Below are 20,136 nucleotides of genomic sequence, written 5' to 3' on the forward strand. Positions count from 1 at the left end.
ACCCCCGCCACCACCACCACCGCCGCCACCCCCGCCACCACCACCACCACCACGAAAAGTAGATGTCCCAAGGTATGGTCCTATTACAACTAACAAACTATTAAATTAAAAAAATCTAATGGCATCTGTGCAATTATTTATTTTTCTCGTTTTAAGATGATAAAGAGGCAACCTACGCAATTATTTTCCATCTGAAAAAATGTTAATGTACTGCAAGATCTAATCACTTATCAAACTGAAACTTCAGGTTCACACTTGTAGCCCCAGATCTGTTGAGGGCTGACAGCCCAGAGAATATCTATCTTGAGGCAGAGTACATCACCAGCCCCATTGATGTTACCATCACTGTGTTTGACTTCACCAAAGCCACAACACTCTTGACAGACAAGCTCGTGCTGGATCAGAGCAATGGCTTCTACAGCCTCAAGTCTATCCAGGTGAAAGCACACTTTCCCCTGTGTATCACTTCATATTTGTCTATGCCTGAACTGTCTGGTTCTCCCCTTCAGATTCCTTCAGGTTCATTAAATCGCGATGAGACAAAGAACAAGTACGTTATACTGAAGGTCAGCTTTGGGGGTTATCATGTGGAGGAGAGGACTGTCATGGTGTCCTTCCATTCTGGATACATTTTCATTCAGACTGATAAGCCCATATACAACCCTGGAGATGAGGGTAAGGTTTTTGTTTAAAAAAAATAAATGGAACTTTACTGCAAAACTACACTTAACATGGTTGATTATATTTTTCCTCTTTTGCAGTTCGCTTGAGAGCATTTGTGTCATCATTGACCTTTAAGGCATTGGACAGCTCTCTCACCATAGATATACAGGTCAGTAAAAGTGATTATAGTTAGTATGATATTTTTTTTCGTATGTTTATTTATATGTATGAATGTGCTTGGCAGAATCCAGAAGGAGTGGTGGTTAAGCAGGTTTTAAGGACCAAGGCTTCTTCTGGTGTCTTTTCAGATTCTTTTTACCTCACAGAAATGGCAAAGTAAGTAGATTCGGTCAAGAATGGAGCTTTGAAAAGTTGAGATTAAGTGAAGGATAATATTTTGATGCAGTCGAACTGTTATTATAAAGTATTGATAGTCAAAACCAGCACTTTGATGCATCAAAATTAAGGATTTTTTAAAATTTAAATGAACATTTTTTTACATGAAATTAAGGTTTTACATAAAAGAAACTGATGTGCAAATAGTGACTTCAAATGTGTTTTTCTGACTTTAATTAGTGAAGGTGTGTGGAAGGTGATTGCCAAGTTTGACCACTGGAAGCAAAACACTTTCACCTCACACTTTGAGGTGAAGAAACATGGTATGTTGGCATCTATCATCACTGCCTCATTTTGGTTTGACTGACCAATAACTGTGGGGAAAGCCAGTTAATTCAAGTCATATTTATGTTGTAGTACTCCCTGCTTTCAATGTGACGTTGACACCTAAAAAAACATTTCTGAGCCTTGATGACAACGAGCTGGAGGTGGAGGTCACAGCCAGGTCAGTCCCTCTTTAAAAAACTACTGTATTTCATCCAAACAAATTAAGGTGTTCAAAATCAAATGAAAGATTTAACAAGCGTCTGTGCCAGGTCGTTTATATTAGCCGAGGCTGTTGGCACCAGACTTTAATCCCGATGAGAACATAAAGATTGTTAAATGAGACCTTGCTCAGGCCTTAAGGAAACAAACAGACCGGATCAAACCTCACTTTCAGGCAATCTACAAATAGTACCTTAGCGATCGACCTAATGAGCAACCCTGGCTGAGAACATCTCTGCTACAATAACTAGGGGTCCTCTATGAACCAAGTTTGTAATAACATGGTGTTTGGTCCAGGTACCTCTATGGAGAGCCAGTTCAGGGCACAGCCTATTTGTCATTTGGGGTCATTTTCAACAACGAGATGAGACGGTTGCCTTCATTGAAGCAGTTGACAAATGTGAGTCACTCCAAAAGAATATCCATATACACATATAGCAAATGATAACCTTTCGTTCATGATAATTATGCTCTAGCTGGATGGTGGAGTTGTCAAGCTGACTATGGATGAGCTGAAGGCAGCATACCCAAATGTCAGAACCTTAGTGGGGAACTCAGTCTATGTCAAAGCTTCTGTCCTCACCGTGACAGGTAAGCGAGAAATAATGATACAATGGCCAATACATAGTCTTAAAATCAAGATAAATATACTGTACTTATCTATAATGATTATAAAAAAAAAACAGTCAAGACTTTTATAAGTCAAAGCCATGAGACTTATTGACATTTCAAATATTACAACTTAATATTTCTACTTGTGAAGGCAGTGACTTGGTGGAAGCTGAGAAGATGGGCATCAAGATTGTCGACTCTCCTTATGTCCTTTCTTTTAAGGACACAGTCAAGTATTTCAAGCCAGGACTACCCTTTGACTTTACCGTGGGTTTATCATCATCATAATCAATCGATATTGTCACATTTACAAAAAAAAGATGTCCTCCCGCTTGTGTCCACAGATCCAAGTGAACCATCATGATGGTTCCCCAGCCCACAACATCCCGGTGAAGGTGAACCTCCTGCAGGATCCCATTATGGTCAACTCGGGCACAGCCAGGGTCACAGCCAACATGCCCAAAAGTCCAAACCAAGCCCTCATTGTGAGAATTAATACAAGATGTTTAGGGATTTATGACCAGACAAAGATCTAGTCAACTTAAAGATGTTAATTAGTTGATACAAAATAAGACCAAAAGGTTGAAACTATTTTGTGTGTGTTCCCAGGCTGAGACTCAGGTGGCCGGACTCAAACTGGAACAGCAGGCCAAAACCGAAATGTTCCTCCTCCCTTATCGCAGTTCCTCCAGTCAAAGTCCTAATTACCTCTACATTTCTACCAGTAGAAACACGGCATCTCCAGGAGAAACACTTTCCCTCAAACTTACCATCTCCACTACAGATCAGAACACCAGACAACACATCAAACAGATCACCTACCTGGTCAGGACCATTCTGAGAGATTAGAATATAGAAACCCATCTGATGCTCTTCCTTTTTTCTCATATCTGTGCCTATTTATTGTTTTGACTTTCTTACTTTCTCATTTTACTGTGAAATTTAAATCCTATAACTTTTTTTATAATCTACAATTTTTTCTCCTTCATATTGCATATCTATTTTAGAAATATAACTTTTTCAAATTGCACTAAATCAAGATTTTCTCATAATATTGTTATACAACATTACATATTACAATTTTATTGGAATTACTTTTGTTTCTCTAAGTCTTGCAATATATATCTCTTGAAGTAGAATTAAATTGTATGTTTACTTTTAAAAATACTATCCAAATTTGCTGAATACACTATTTTCTCAAGGCATTACAAAAAAAAAACACAAATGAGGGACTACTCATAGAAAATTGCTCTAATAATTAATTGTGTCTTTTCCAGGTAATCAACAAAGGCCAGATTGTAAAAGCTCAACGATTAGATGTGACCGGTCACCTTGTAACAAGCGTGGGGTTAGAGGTCACCACCGACTTGATGCCTTCCTTCCGCTTTGTAGCCTTCTACAGTCTCCCTTCCAAGGAAGTAGTGGCTGATTCTATTTGGGTGGATGTGACACCATCCTGTATTGGTGATGTAAGTCTTCTTTTTGCTGAGCTAATTTGGATTAACAGCTACAATCTTTGTCCAATAATTGTTTATATTTCAACTTCATCTCAGTAAAATAACCAATCAACTTCAAGATGTCCCTGTCTCCGCTCAACAGTCAATCAATGCATGCAAGACAACTGAAAATGGAAACACACAATCTACACAGAAAAACAGACAGCATTATTTGATACAACATCACTATTAATACATTTTTGATATTGCATAAACTCAATACACAGCAGTGTCAAGTTAAAGCCACTGACAGTTATATATAGATAATTAGGCGTTAATGTGTTCATATGTGTGTGTGTGTGTGTATCAGTTGAAGCTAGGTCCGGTAGACGGCGTGCATCGAGATTATACGCCAGGTAAGAGCTTCCAGTTCCGAGTTCGAGGTGACCCAGGGGCCAGCGTTAACCTGGTGGCTGTGGACAACTCCGTCTTTCTGCTCAAGAAGGACAGACTCACGCAGAGAAAGGTCACACTAACATTTGTCTGATTACATAGTCAATTTTCTCCTCAAATTTATATAAAGCCACGTGGTGGCTGTTAAAGACTTTTCACTTATAATCCAAAATGGCTCTCCATTGTTGTGTTTTTTTTTTTTTTTTAGATGTGGGAGACAGTGGAGAAAGGGGATTTGGGCTGTACACGCGGTGGAGGAATCAATGCCATGAAGCTCTTTCAGGATGCCGGCCTGCTCTACACCTCAAATGCTGGATACAGGACTGACATCAGGAAAAGTGCGACACAATAATAATAAGAACACAAATTATAAAAAGAACCATAATGATGATCATGGCCTCCCTCTTTAGCTTTGCATTGTCCAGCCAAAAACAGAAGGAAGCGTTCTGCTGAACTTTTAAAGCGGAAGGCTCAGCTGGGTGAGTTTTTTAGTTGTTGTTATCTCTTCTACTTTATTTTCACAATGTTCAACTTCTCTTCATATTACACAACATTACTGTGTCATGCACGTTTTCTCAATATCTTGTATGATATGTCAGAGAATCACTACAAGGAGAAACTTGAACATCAGTGCTGCAAAGACGGTCTTCGGGCCGTGCGCATGCCGTACTCGTGCACTCGGCGCTCCCTCTACATCACCGAAGGCTGGGAGTGCATCCGGGCCTTCCGATACTGTTGTGCCACCTACCGAGATGAACTTCTGGATACAGAGATGCCCACCACGATGCCACCGACAACCACGATGCCACCGACCACCATGGCGCCAACCACCACCTCCCAACCATTAATCTTGGCTACACGCGTGCCTCTAAGGAGAGAAATGTTTAGTAAGTATTGTACAGTGTTGTTTTCCATTGTAAAAATATTTCATTTACAATGATTATTTTTCTTAACACAATTACATTAATGTGAGCTTTGAGAAAACCTGTTAAATGAAGGACAATGTTTCAATACAAAGCCACAAAAAAGTGCTTACTCATTTACTGTAATGATTTGCTTTTGGTGACTTATATTTTTACTATAGTGGCCATTTTTTTCATTTTTACAACTTAATAAGACATTGTTCTTCCAGATTGGGAAACACGCATGGTTGACGTTGTTGCCTACAGCGACGTGCGCAAGACTGCTGTAATTCCCAAAGTTCTTGTTAGAAGACCTAGCGTGAACATGGTGAAGGAGAACGTACGCCCAGAAATTGTGGCACATGTCGAAAACGAACAAGTGGACGACTACGAGGACGAAGAAGACGAGTACCTAGACGAGGCTGACGTTTATCTGCGCTTTAGATTCTTCGAGTCATGGCTTTGGACCGATATCAAACTGCCCAATGAGGCTGACAGAGATGGGTGAGCAAAGCGAATATTGAAGACAAAAGCATCCATTGGAGGCAAAAAATTGGAGCCTTGAAATAATTCGTTTCTTAGAAGGTTACTTGGTTTGTTATTCAAAAGAAATGATGATTATTAGTTAGTTATTTTGACTGTCTTTATTATTTATGATGACCTGTGAGATTGTGTGTGGATTGTTTTCAGGCTGGCATCCATGGAGGTGAGTCAGCCTTTGCCTGACAGCATCACAGAGTGGGGTGTCCTCGCCATCAGCTCCTCTTCAACCACGGGTAAAGATGACCATGAAATCACTTACAGTATCACTTATTTTATCTTTATTTTTATTAAATCATATTTATGTTTAGAAATTTAGCTATTGGTTCTGTTTTATCTCCTAGTACTGCATTCTAGTAATTTTAGGGAAAACTTGTTTTTAATCATTTATTTGCATATTTATATCATAATGTAAAATGTTGTTATGATTTTAATAATATATTCTTCATTTATTAAAATTTCAATGGGGTTGTTGACCTCCAGGTTTCTGTGTGGCTGAGCCATACAACATAAAGGCATGGAAGCGCTTTTTTGTTGACTTGAAACTTCCGTACTCGGTGGCTAGAAACGAGCAGGTGCAGATCAAAGCCGTCATTCACAACTACGGTTACGACGACCTACACGTAAGTCATGCTTCTGATGCACACGTTTGATATCAAATACAACAGAATAGTTCGGGCAATGCTGCAGGAATTCCTTTTTTTCTTTAAATATAGACTATGAGAACATTTGTTTTTCATAAGAAGTTTGTTATTGCACTTAGCATCTCCACCATCACCATTTTTTAGTATGAAATGTTGCACATATTTGAAAATATAACACATGAATGTAATAATAGATAATACAAGTGGAACACTATGAAAAAAAGTTACATTTGCTGTAATATCAAATGAAGCCTATCAGATTCGGAAAGACGTACTTCAAATGGCCAATGTAGTATACGACAAAGTGAATGATATGCCCCAACCCCCCCCCCCCCCTAAAACTTCGATCCAAGGTCCGTGTGGTTCTAATGAAGACTGAAGACATGTGCAGTGTGGCTTTCCGTGATCGCAACACACAGGAAGTCACTCTACCGGCAGGTACATCAAAAGTTGTGCCCTACACCATCATGCCTCTGGCAGTAGGACGACTCCCAATTGAAGTGATGGTGGTAGCTCGAGACATGATGGGCGGAGACCGCGTACAGAAACTTCTGCGGGTGGTGGTGAGCAAGCTATAAGTTTCACAATTTTCCCGTAACCCAAATATTCCATTTCCCAATATTTTCTGAGGTAATTTTGAAATTTTCATGGCACAAACAGATGGATGGCGTACAGAAGACCAAAGTTTGGAGCACAGTTTTGAACCCAGGAGCTGAAGGAGGTGTGGATTTCTGTTTCAGACACAAACTGGTTTTGAACATTCCAAATACACTTTTATTTAATATCACTCATGTCTGTCATGAGGAGACTGACCAAAGAATCTCAAGAGGCCATGCCATTAAAGACATAAAATGTCAGTTGTTTGGAAGTAATTTGGGTCATTTTTCAGAACCACAGGAGTAGGATTTAGGATACAATTAATCACAAAACCAAGTTTCACCTAAGAACAGGAAACTTTGTTGACTTATCTAAATCATTGATCATATGTGATAGACTTGTGTACAATCATAAATTGCCATATCTGTCATTAAGGAAAATTGCCAATGAAAAAAAATATAATGTGCAGGTAAGCAGAGTGTCCGAGTAGGGAGAGTGGTCCTGGAGGGCGTGGTGCCAAAGTCTACACCAGAAACCTTCATCAATGTGCGAGGTCAGTCATGGCATAAACTCTGATATTCCATCTCAATTCAAGTCATCCTTCCTTCTTTGGACCTTTCCCAGGGAACGTGCTGGCTGACAGCATAGACAACTCCATAAGTGATGACTCATTGGCGTCTCTGATTCGTATGCCGGGTGGCTGCGTGGAGCAGAATCTGGCTTCCATCACCCTGCCGCTCATCGCCACCATCTATCTGGACCGAACCGACAACTGGGAAGCTGTTGGAGTGGAGCGCAAGGCTGATGCGCTTAAATACATCAGGAGAGGTAAGTTTGGTGGATGGATAACAGGTGCAGAATTGGTATGCTGTGGATTTTATATTGGTGAGCACACTGTTGGATAAGTTAAAAATCGAGCATGAAAAGAGTAAGTCATATATCAACAAGACCCAGATAGTTCAACAACATAAATGGATGGGAAACATAATTAATTATAGTGATGATTTTTTTTGTTCATTTATTTTCAGGCTATGGGAATCAGCTGGCATACAAGAAAAAAGAAGGCTCTTACCCTCCCTACAGGAGGGAGGGTGCAAGCACATGGTTCAGTTTATCATCATAACCACAATCATAAAAGTGACCACTCATAATTAATCCCTCTTGTCTGGCGCTCAGGATCACAGCGTATGTGGTGAAGGTATTCTCCATGGCTCACTCGGTCATTGGTGTGGACACGCAACAAGTGTGCGATCCACTGGACTTCCTGGTGCGCAACAAGCTGAAACTCCCCAGTGGAAGCTTTGTGGAGGATAACCCAGTCTACAGTACCACTATGACAGTATGGCAGACATTTAACATCATAATTTAAGAATAAGCATATACATAGACAGTAGGGGTGTATGTCTCCAATTAGATGACTTTAGGATATTTTTTCAGATTATATGGTGTTTGCCAATATTATGAAGTCTGCTATGACTCTCTTCAAAGTTGCTTTATTTATATTATGTGTACATTCAACACAATTATTAAGTTTTACCCACACAACTGTCTTTGTAGGGTGGGTTGCGTGGTGACGACCCTGAGATCACGTTGACGGCATTCGTCCTCGTCGCCCTGGCTGAGGCCAAACAGGCGGGGATACAATGCAGCCAGCAAAACCTGGATGTAAGTCATTACTAATCATAACTTCCATCTACTGTTCCCCCCAGTAGCACATTTGAATGGCGTGAGAAATCCTCAGATATGCTACAGGATTTGTCCATCACATCATTTGTTTAACCATAATCAATTGATCCCTTGTCCACATTCTAAAGGAGACTATCGGGAGCACAACAACTTTCCTAAAGAACGCATTGGCGACGTCGGGCAGGAGGCCGTACACTGTGGCCATCGCCTCCTATGCACTCACATTGACGGGAACAGACCATGGCGCCCATGACCTTACCAAGCAGCTCCTTGCAGCATCCCCAGATGGTATTTTCATCCATCATTTGTCACTTACAATGCCACCTAAGCTACTTTCCACCGGCATCTCTCCAGCATTTTACATTTTATATTAGGATCTAGCAGACATTATTGTCCAAAATACACAGCAGGCCTCAAAAAGGATTAAAAAAAAATGAGGTTCTTCCTTTGTACATGGCAGGCACCCACTGGCCCGACGCTCACAACCATTTGTTCTCGCTGGAGGCAACCGGTTATGCTTTGCTGGCCCTCGTCAAGATGGATCGCATGCAGGAAGCGGCCAAAGCTTTCCAGTGGATCAATGCACAGCGAAGGATGGGCGGAGGTTACGGCTCTACGCAGGTAATGTTCATTCTATAAATTATAATAGCTGGAGATATTTCCAGAAAATTGCACAAGTGTGATATCTGGAACTATTTTCCCCACATTTTCCCCTAACCAACCTTTTTCAGGTGTGTTTCCCATATTCCAATGATGAAATGTCATTATAAATAATGTAAGGGGAAAAAACACAACCAGGTCATCTTATAGTTAATCAAGTTGTTTGTCTTGCTGTTGGTCCCAGTCCACCATGGTGGTGCTGCAGGCATTGTCGGAGTACCTGATGAAGACTCGGACTACTAGCGAGCTCTCACTGGACGTGGACGTCAAGACCACGGGCCGACGAGACATCCGATACCACTTCAACGCCAGAACTGCTTATGCAGCACAATCGTCCAGGGTAAGATAAATACACCAAAGTTAGATCCAATAACTGACCAATGCTTTAACATTAGCTTCCATTATTCAATTTACCACCACTCTTTTGCAGCTCCCGGCTGATTTGGACCTGACAGTAGAGGCTAAAGGCAGCGGGCAGGGAATATTAGAGGTAATGCGAGCACTAAGACGGCAAACCTTAAGGTGGTCAATCATTTATGTGTCATGGCACTCCAGGTGGTGACATATTACAACCAGCTGCACGAGGTGGACGAAAAGACACCTTGCCAACATTTTGAGCTCAGCGTCGACATTGACGAATCCAGCGGTGAGTTTTCACAAAGAAAAAGCAACTTGGCAAAAAATGTGGATAAAACATTGCACTCATATTCATAGTGACAAGCACATGCTGCTAAAAAAACAAATCTGCATACACTTTTTATTCTTTACAAGAAAATATTAATTATATTATCTATAAGAGTTCATTGTTATTGCAAAAATACTGGGGTCTTAAGTTTTGAGATTCTTCACCGTTCTTAGGGGAAACGTTACTCGTCATAATCTGAAGTAGTATTTTTTCTTTTGTTTTTCACTGCTACAGAAAAGGCTCCTGCAGATGTGGAAAAATCGTACCTGCTTAACATTAAAATCAGGTGATTGCATTCATGTAGTACTTCATGTGGTACCTGTGTGCTAAATATATATTTGAGTTGATAAATATCACTACATAATTGAATATATTTGGCTGTCACAGGGCGTTAGGAAATAGTGACATCAGGCTGGTGGTCTTGGATGTCAGTCTACCCACGGGCTTCACACCTGAAAACTCAGACTTGGAGATTGTGCGTATTTTATATTTTCATTAATACTCTGGGCTCTTTATTGGCCTATTGTAGTCCTGTGGGTTAAGAGAATATTTTATGTTGTTGACAAATATAATAATAATAATAATGTCTGTGTTGTTTCAGCTTTCCAATTCTGTAGACCACTACATCAGCGACTATAAGATGGTGGACAACCTCAGCGACAGGGGTTCGCTCATCATACACTTGTTCAAGGTGGTCATCAGAACTGAAAACTTGCTTCTGCGGTGTTAGGTCATCTCCAAGCTCAGTTGGTGTTATCTTCCTCTCTGTTCAGGTGTCCCACAAAGAACCTGAAATTCTCATCTTCAGACTTCAGCAGAACTTCAAAGTCGGCCTCCTGCAGCCCTCCTCGGTCACCGTATACGAGTACTACAACCCTGGTACTGCTCATATGTAAAGCTCTGATTGACCATTTTTTAAAAATACACCCTCTCATACATGGGTTTTCAAACTGGGCCTTTAGTTAATCCGTTACTTACATTGTAGTACTATGATTAGTATAGTGAGGGCCAGAAATTCATTTTATCCTAACAAAAAGAGTTTTTTTTTTGAGAATGTGAGCCCATTTCTTCCCAACTGCTACAAAAAAAGTTAATTTGATAACTTTTTTCCAATTGGAGCTGATCTTATGAGTGTTTCAATGGCGATTTCAGTTTTATGTAAGCACCATGCTAATCACTCTAGTTTGTTTAATTGAGGATAATAATTTCAACTGTCATATTAATGATATTGATGAGAACACTTTTGTCCCATAGACCACCGCTGTACTAAGATGTACACTCCCAATCAGGACCAGGAGGATCTGACACACATCTGCGAGGACAACATCTGCCGCTGCACTCAGGGTAAACAGAACTAAACCAACCTATCAAAATGAACACTACCATCCAAAATCTGCTATCCTCAACAGGTGACTGCTGTGTCAGCAAAGCAGACAATGAGAGTTTCAGTGCCAAAGAGAGAGAGACATTTGCCTGCACTTCCCTTCACCACGGTACTTTTTACACTAACATTAATTCCCCTAACCACATCCTACACGTTATGTGATTTTATTCTTCCTTTGTGTTTTCAGTCTACCAGGTTAAAGTTGTTAGTGTCCAACAGAGTTATTACGACAAGTATGAAATGGAAATCACGCGAGTCATCAAACTGGGTGAGGGTTCCTTTTTATGGTGTCAAGACATATTAGGAACCAAGCGTTGAAGTTGAAGTGTGAAATATATTTTACAGGGGTGGAAGCGGGAGTGGAGGCAGGGCAAACAAGGGTGTTCATGTCCCATGGGCACTGCAGAGAAGGACTAGACTTGAAGGTGGGATCCCAGTACCTCATCATTGGACCCAAGGAAGACCAATGGGATGTAGACACGGAGAACAACAGGTATGCGAGTGGTGGTTGAACGGATAAAATAGAAATTACATGCAATATCGTCAAACATACTGAATTGAATTATAATGGTCAAGGGTTAACATCTTCCGAAATTAGCAGGAGACACTAGAAATAAATCGCAAGCTTGAACTAGGAAAAAACTACTGTTTTCTATAGAAAATACTGAAGCGCTATGATTCATTTTTACAAGCATCAGTGATTGTTGTAATCATTGTTGACATCCTGTCGAAGAACACAACAAATCACATAAAACACTTACACCTAAACCATCAAAACCATGTAAAAAAAAGTGCAAAAAACTACATTTAGGGCAAAAAAATGAGAAAACAGGAAACCCACTTGCCGAAAACGCCAAATTGTGAATACTGTGAAAGAAATTGGCAAAACTGGAAAAACGCCAAAAGGCTGAAAACTGCGAAAAAAATGCAATCCTTCCCAAAAAACGCAAAAAACTATCATTTCATAAAAAGATTTTACTTGCAGTTGTTTTTAAATCAACCCATGAAATAAATGCATATATGAAGTATATTACTGATTATTAAGTACATTTCATTTGCAGATTATAAAATTACTCACGAAGTACTTTAACAATTTCTTGTGTGTGTGTTTTTTTTTTTTGAGGTTTGTGTACACATTGGGGGCGGCGACGTGGGTGGAGCATTGGCCTTCTCCAAACAATTGCACCAACGGAATTCTGCGGGAGAAATGTGCCCACCTAGATGCTGCCGCCACAGAACTGTCACTCAACGCCTGCCGTTTATGAGAATCTTTCTCTTCTGTGAGTTATTGGAAGAATGTCATGCATTTGGAAATATGTATTTTCAAAACAGGACCTTAATATTGAGTATTTACACAAAAAGCCACCAAAATCTGAACACGGTGCTTATAAGGTGAGTAATTTTTTTTTTCTCTCCATAATAGTATACAATTTGTTCATCACTGGTATTTTTACATAAAGTAAAACGGTTTGGGGATTTTTCCCAGAAAATGGATTTAAGTAATATTTGTTTTTAGTAAAAGCGTATGAAAACTTGTATTTACTGCTGTTTGAGTACATTGGGATTTGTCAATAGGATCTCATGATAATGAAGTTTTATTGCACCACAATACATTGAGAATATAATGGATTTTTTAAAAAACGCTAATTTATTTGAGCCTTTAAAATAGCATGAGTTTTTAATTATTTGTCCCATAAAGCTTGCTTTTTAAAATTAACTGCATTAAGTACACATGAATATTGTTAAGATTAGAAAATGCATTAACTGTTATTGCATTTGACTCAAAAAAATAGAAACCCAACAACAAAAACATACAACAAATAGAAGACTCAAAAGCTGAAAAGCCATTTAATGCCCATTTTGCGTTTGTCTAAAAAGCACAACAATCCATAAGAAAAATGTAAAGTCCATCTATCACAATTTTTTACATATAATCATAAAATTCAATTTTGTCTGAATGCCAAAAATCTCTCATTTACGTCTCTTTAATAACATTTCAACAAAGCAAGCAAGGAAATAACCTTTATCTTCAATGTCTTGCTATCCCACAAGGAGATCATGTGCATCTTTATTGCACATTGCCGTAGACCGAAGAAACATCCATGCTCATTTTTGACTTCAATCTTTAGATTGGGAAAAAAAAAACATTCAAATGATCCAGTACAGTACAACAGCATTATATTCAAGATTATTTAAAGTGACACTTTTAGGAGCATCTTGTTTAATCGTCCATCCAATTTTTTGGTGTACCTGTTCGTGTTGTGGCCAGTATTTGTTCAAACTACCCTCAAATAGGTTAGTGGACATTTCTATGCCTTATGTTCTCCAATGTTGATGTCAATGTGTAGAACGGGTTTCAAAGGTTGAATGTTTTCTATCTTTTTAAGCATCTTAATTGGGGTAATTTGATCAAAAATGCTTCATCAAAACCCAGATTTGCCTACTTTGTGGTTACATTTAGGCATAGGTCTTTATTATGAACTCACTTTTGTAGCCATGTCCAATATATTGAATGTTGCTCTAATTAAAAAAGGATTAGAGGGTTTTGGACCAGTTATAAATGACTGGATCAATTTTAAGAGGCTCAGAGGACGCATTTAAATGATAAAAAGTGGGGGAGGGGGGATGCTGTACTTACACTGTGGCTCTGTTGTCACATTTGACAGTTGTGTAATCTACGCTTTCGTCTTCATCCTTATCCTGAGCTCTTTTGGCCTTGGTGACATTGGAGTAGATTGGAGAGTGCTTGGAAAACTCCACCATGGAGTACACCAACTCGTCCTGTTGATCCCCGTTGCTCTCTTCATTTGTTTTTGACTGGCAACATTTTTGAAAATCAGTCTCATCATTCCTTCTCTTTTTAAACACATACTTCCAGTTTGGAAATGATTCTTTTTTTTGCCAACATTTTGTAGAAATCGTACCTACTCTTGATATTGAAACATGTCAAACAAGTTTAGTAAATTTGTATACTTACCTGAGCTAAAGTGCTTAAGTGTGTTCTGCAATTAGGATTTATCTTTTTCCTAAAAGTAGAGGAAAAATAACATGAAAATAAATATGACATTTGAAATGTGCCCAAATTTTGATCAATTTCAGTTAAAACATTGTTTATTTTTGATTACGTATTTAACAATTTTATCTTTTAAACATCTATATTTTAAGATCTACATATTAAATGGACTTTTTTTTTAACTCTGACATCTTCTCAGGTCCTTAAAAGTCAAATTAAAAGGAATAAATAGTTGAGCTTGGCAAAAGTAAAGACACTTGTCAAAAACTTTAACAAAATTAGATCAAAATAAATACATAAATAATAAATGTAGGTAATCCTATCACTACGTGTCTGTGCTGACTGTCAATCAAAATAATGCATATAGTATGTTTCCTCTGTCAACACAATTGTGCTTGTTTAAACTGTTCAGACACTATAGCACAGTATTTTATCCTTTTAAAATTAGTCTTTGAGATCCTCTTTGGACATTCTAAATACCGTATTTTCACGACTATAAGGCGCACCGTATTATAAGGAGAAATTTAAGACTTTTAAGTGCGCCATATAGTCGTGAAAATGCGGTCATTGCTATTGACTTCCAGGTATGAAGCGCTCACTACACAGTCACCTCTAGAGCCAGCCATTGTTGATGTTTTGGATTTTTTTTGTATAAAATCTTGCAGTGGGGGAGGAGCTATATTATGTAAGATGTTGTAAACTAAGAAGGCATCTGCATATTTAACAGTATTGTTTCAGTTCAAGCATTTGTGTTTTTTATCCGACAGTGGTGGTTTTTCGTTTTTGGTTTTCTGTTTTTTCCATATATAAGGCGCACTGTCTATTTTGGAGAAATTTTAAGACTTTTAAGGGCAAGTGAAAAAAAATGCAATAACCTGAGCAGCAGGATGGTGACCAAAAGTAGGATGAGCAGGATGCCGGCCATGGTGCAACCCACGGCCATTATTGTCGGAGAAGCTGATAGGGAAGCGGAACGTCAAACGAGCCATACTTTACGTCGGTACCTTGTGACCATGACCTACCAGCTTTTACGAGAAGCCGGAGTGTGGCATTCTCTGTTCCCATGGAGTTTTGGGCCTTGCAGTGATATACCCCCTCATTATCCGGTTGGAAGTTGATGATGTTGAAAATGGCTCCCGTGAATTTGGAAGACTCCTCATTGTCCTTGTACCAATTGTAGGTGGCGGAGGGGTTAGCGACACTGCTACACGTCAAACTGACTGACGAACCCACTCTAACTTTAGAGGAGAGTCCGCCTGAGATTCTTGTATCCTTAGGACCATCTGTTTGGGAACACTTGATTTACTCTCTTTCTCTCTCTGCTCCTATTTTATCAAATGAAATGTTTTAACATTTCAATCAGGTGCCCTGGTTGTTCTTTAAACATAATAATTTATCATACAATTTAAGAGCATCACCTAAAATAAATGAAAAATGCATTTTTTTCCCTTCTAGTTTTGAAAACTTGGCCAGTCGTTTGGCTGTGATACCTACACTTAACCTTCAAGTTGTTTTTGGTACTCACGTTGGACTTCTACGACCACCTGTGAAGAAATGATCTTTCCATATTTATTTTGGGCCTTGCAGGTGAAGTTTCCAGCATCTTTGTAGCTTATGGAGGGGAAAATATAAGTTCTTCCTGAACTCTGGAGCTCAGAGTTGTCCTTGTAGAAGGTGTAGTCAGCATCTGGGTCAGCATCACTCTTGCAGTTGAGAGTCACCTGATCCCCCTCTTTGATGACATCATAATCCCCCAATGACAAATCAGAGAACCTTGGAGGATCTAAAGAGCACAAGGTAATGCTCATCCGAGTCCCACAAATGTTTGTTTGTTAATAACAGATATTTATATATTTTTTTTAATTTTGGTACTATTCAATAGAGGTGCAGTTTCGAGTAAAAACCTGACACAAACAATTGCCCTTAATTACTCTGTTCACAATCTGTAAATGAAATGTATATACTTACATTTTACATCAATTGTGACGGGTTGCGATGTTTTCTCCCCCAACTCATTCCCCACTTCACAAAAATACTCAGCGGAATGTGAAGCATGAATGGAGCTGAAGACCAGCTTATCTCCATGACTCGTGACCTCACGGGTTAAAATTCCGGTGTTGTTGTACCACTTGTACCACTGTCTCGATGACGTTGGGGTGTCAGCTTTGCAGGTCAGGGTCAGTGAATCGCCCTCCTTGATCTCTTGTGAAATACTTATTAAAACCTTGGGGGCTTCAAGAGCATCTGTAGGAGACGAGTAAAAGCTATGGTTGAATGTTAGTCAACAGAGTCACCCACCACCAAGGTGCAACATCCCTATGGTGTCCCCCTCTGGGGTGTCCCCCTTAACCCTTGTGTGGAAAGCCGTACGTAAGTTGAATAAATGAATATCTCATGGTAAATAGTATCAAACATTTTCTTTCTTTGTTGTTTTAGTTGCCCTAAATTTATGTTCACTATTGCCTACTGACCCATGGACCTATGGACCTATGGATAGATTTACTCTTTTATTAAAAAGTTTTTAAATTATTTTACCCATTTTCTTGTTAAAATAACTACTTATTTAATAAATAGTTTAGTCATTTGTTTATCTACAACGAATAAATGTTTTAAATGATTTTATTTATATATATATATATATATATATATATATATATATATATATATATATATATATATATATATATATATATATATATATATATATATATATAAAATTCAGAAATTAAAATGTAATGTTGGGTGTATATATATATATATACATATATACATATATACATATATACATATATACATATATACATATATACATATATACATATATATATATATATATATATATATATATATATATATATATATATATATATATATATATATATATATATATATATATATATATATATATATATATATATATATATATATATATATATATATATATATATATATATATATATATATATATATATATATATATATATATATATATATATATATATATATATATACACCCAACATTACATTTTAATTTCTGAATTTTAGAGACAAAAATTGAATTGATATGCAAATTAAAGCACAAAGCATTGAAAAATAGCTCACATAGTGGAGGAGACACACTAAATGGGTATCCTTCAGCAGCACAGGTGATGTAATCTCCAGGTTGTAAAGTTATAGTCACATTCCTAGTTGAAAAGACATAAGAGCGGCTATTCCTATTCCAGCGCCAAGACAGAGAACTTGCAGGAGTGCAGCTCGTGTGGCAGAACAACAAAGCGACCGTTGACGAATCCTTCACTTCAGTCTTGATCACCTTCACCTGCCCAGCTGGCGGCAAGTACAGAAAACAGCAATACAAAATTGAAAAATGCATGCCTTGTAGGGTTTAAATCTGGGATAGTGACTTGGTCATTCTAAAACGGTGGCACACATGTTTAACATGAGATGACAAAATCTGAACTGTTGATTTGTTATGGCCCATTCATTTTTTAAAGTCAAATCCCTGTGATTTTAACGATGTGTTTCCATATTACCTATAACTGTCAAAGTGGTTCCAGGTAAATCGCGTCCCCAATGTGTGAATTTGAAGCGATACTCTGCAGAATCTTTTTCCGTCACATTTTTGATTTGTAGAATTGATTTTCTGTTAGGAGAATCCAAAGTGGAATACCGGTCTCTCTGAGGGTCCTGAGACTTAGAGGGAACATTCCAAGTGTCAGGACTATCTGGTCTGAACCAGATTTTTTCTGATGTATTCATGTGGTCGCTGTAAATGCAAGAGATCTCGACTGACGAGCCTTTGTAGGCACAGATATTTTTTTCATTGTAATGCACGCTGTCACATTCGTTGTTCACACCTGAAAGATTAAACAACAATTTAGCACAAGTACTAGCGAGAAGCTGTAAACTCGTGTAGTAGAATTCCACAACTCACATATTGGAGGGGAAACATGCTTTTCGTGTCCTTTTATAACACAGGAGTAGCTGCCGTAGTCAGAAAGCAGAAACTCTTCATATGAGTGCAATTTATTTGCATTCTTATACCAGATATATGAAGTTTTGTCAATTTTGTCCAGATCACACTTTGGACTTTGGACTTTGCAGCTCAGATAATTGTTTGAGTCTTTTACAATATTGAGATCTGAAATTGTGTGAAACAAATCCATACATGTCGTATTAAAAAAACATTTATTACCATGTTAAACTTTTATAGCCCATTTCCACCAAGGTGAATCATCTTTGCTTCACTTTGTCACTTTTGTGTCTGATTGTATTTTATTTGATGATATAATTTTGTGGAAAATGGATTTCCCCATTCTTTGTAAGCACTCCTTCTCACGAGGGCCACTCTGTTCACCCTAGACTAGTTTTTTTCTACTCTTGAACTTGTCATCTTTTTAGAAAAAGACAATGTTGAAAAAATATACTACACCTAATAGTTAAAATATATTGTGTCAGGTATATTGAGAAAATCTCAAAAGAATGTAATTCATAATGTAAAATTCATTGTTCTCTTTGTTTATTTTTCTATGGCACGGTCAATGAGTGCTTAAGACATCCGCCTCACAGTTATGAGATTGATGGTTCAATCCCGGGCTCCAATCTTCCTATGTAAAATTTGTCTTTTTTTTCCCCATCCATGTGTTGTTTTTCTCGGGGTACTCCAGCTTCCTCCCACGCCCCAAAAACTCCAAATTGTCCATCGCTTTTTGCGTCTACCTCAATGGTAGTTTTTCTAGAAGTGCGCTATAATTGGCCGGGAACCCGGCCCGGTAAACCCCGCCTCCAGCCCGGTAAACCCCGCCTCCAGCCCATTTTTGGCCAGTTTCTAGATAAAACAGCACAATAAATATTGATGGAAGCTTCAAGACCTTCTTGCTTGGTGGAAAGCTATTTTTAATGAAGAAAGAAGAGAATCCATACCAGTGACAGTCAAAGTGACTGTAGACGTGAGACTGTATCCTTTTTCTGTCGCATTAGTGATGAATCTGAACCCGTAAACGTTCGCATCTTGAGTTTTCAGCTCTTTTATGGACAAAGTGCACGAGCTGACTTCACAGTTTAAGTCGAGACGACCAATGTAATCATGGTCCATCATTAAATCTTCAGGGTCATAACTGGGACCTTTGATGAACCAGAGTGTCTTCTCGACTATTATGTTTTGGCCATTCTGTGTTTTTGGGTACCAGAATGAGCATTCGAGGATCACTGTGGTTCCTGTTAGACCGCATATGGTCTCCTGGGTGAATGACCCACCCCAATTATTTGTAGTCCTTTCATGGGACACTGAAAGACATTTACAACATTAAATGCAAGTTTACTGTACTATTTATATTCTTAACCCGCCCTCTCTATCTTTTTATCTCCCACTCTCTCTAGAATGATTGAACATTTCGTGTGCGTTCAGAAAATGAGATGAGATGAAAATTAAAATCTATATGTTGCTTTTGCTGAAATCAATTCACAATGTTTCTTTTGGAACATGTGATTTGTGTAGAAAATTAAATATTGGCATGGAAAAAAAAAACTATTTGGTGGAGTTCACACACTTTCTCTGTGACAGGAAGTTTAAAAAAAATTGCAAGCCACAAATAGAAAACTTCGGTATACGTATATGAATTTGTGGGTTATTTTTTGTTTGTTTGTCGATTTGTCAGTTGTTTTGTCACCTATGGAAGAATTAATGATATTTTTAAATCCTTAGATGTTGACAAAGAAGGCGGTAAGAGTGAAATTGATAAAATCAACATTTGATAAAAAATGTTAAATGACACAAATGTGGCAAAATATAAGCGAGATCGTACCTTGTAAGCAAAACAGTAAGATGACAAGCTTGACAAATTCCCTCTTTGCTGTCCAGCTCATTCTGTATTTACTTGTTATATGAGCTGCATGTATGCCTCTCATTGGTGTCACTCACTCTTGGTGCAAGTATATTAGAAAGCAAAAGCTGGTCTTCTTCCTCTTTCTCTCATTGAC

The 20,136-nt window shown here is 38.3% G+C and overlaps 2 protein-coding genes across 2 annotated transcripts; one reads left to right on the forward strand and one right to left on the reverse strand.

Moving 5' to 3' along the window:
* Position 1: 1 nt before the first annotated feature.
* Positions 2-14,221, forward strand: LOC144197822 (complement C3-like; the record flags this gene model as incomplete). Its single annotated transcript, XM_077718482.1, has 41 exons — positions 2-72; positions 248-437; positions 510-675; positions 762-832; positions 908-999; positions 1,240-1,322; positions 1,417-1,504; positions 1,843-1,945; positions 2,022-2,136; positions 2,309-2,424; positions 2,502-2,642; positions 2,767-2,982; positions 3,435-3,626; positions 3,964-4,119; positions 4,255-4,384; positions 4,457-4,525; positions 4,646-4,933; positions 5,179-5,452; positions 5,639-5,724; positions 5,972-6,111; positions 6,486-6,695; positions 6,793-6,853; positions 7,199-7,282; positions 7,354-7,557; positions 7,758-7,833; positions 7,906-8,068; positions 8,287-8,394; positions 8,544-8,703; positions 8,876-9,036; positions 9,260-9,415; positions 9,506-9,565; positions 9,631-9,721; positions 9,995-10,046; positions 10,148-10,235; positions 10,362-10,451; positions 10,534-10,639; positions 11,015-11,104; positions 11,170-11,253; positions 11,332-11,412; positions 11,490-11,637; positions 12,268-14,221. Coding segments are annotated over 41 exons (5,202 nt in total), but the record flags the coding sequence as incomplete, so codon positions are not given.
* On the reverse strand, positions 12,979-20,089 carry LOC144198155 (sialoadhesin-like). The gene is made up of 12 exons (XM_077719035.1): positions 19,962-20,089; positions 19,081-19,443; positions 18,092-18,298; positions 17,691-18,014; positions 17,260-17,484; positions 16,126-16,401; positions 15,683-15,940; positions 15,180-15,440; positions 15,033-15,114; positions 14,122-14,170; positions 13,783-13,961; positions 12,979-13,267 (listed from the first exon to the last, which is right to left on the reverse strand). Exons 1-12 carry the CDS (start codon positions 20,062-20,064, stop codon positions 13,213-13,215), a joined length of 2,382 nt encoding a protein of 793 aa, XP_077575161.1. The 5' UTR covers positions 20,065-20,089; the 3' UTR covers positions 12,979-13,212.
* Between the last annotated feature and the right edge of the window lie 47 nt (positions 20,090-20,136).

The sequence above is a fragment of the Stigmatopora nigra genome, chromosome 6, assembly GCF_051989575.1.
Source record: "Stigmatopora nigra isolate UIUO_SnigA chromosome 6, RoL_Snig_1.1, whole genome shotgun sequence".
NCBI classification, from domain to species: domain Eukaryota; kingdom Metazoa; phylum Chordata; class Actinopteri; order Syngnathiformes; family Syngnathidae; genus Stigmatopora; species Stigmatopora nigra.

What these genes read in the sequence shown, in the direction of transcription:
- LOC144198155 (XM_077719035.1), bottom strand. Translation starts at nt 20,064, where the DNA reads ATGAGAGGCATACATGCAGCTCATATAACAAGTAAATACAGAATGAGC. An exon ending in CTTACTGTTTTGCTTACAAG is followed by an intron (nt 19,444 to 19,961) that starts GTACGATCTCGC and finishes AATGTCTTTCAG; the next exon opens with TGTCCCATGAAAGGACTACA. An exon ending in AGTCACTTTGACTGTCACTG is followed by an intron (nt 18,299 to 19,080) that starts GTATGGATTCTC and finishes ACACAATTTCAG; the next exon opens with ATCTCAATATTGTAAAAGAC.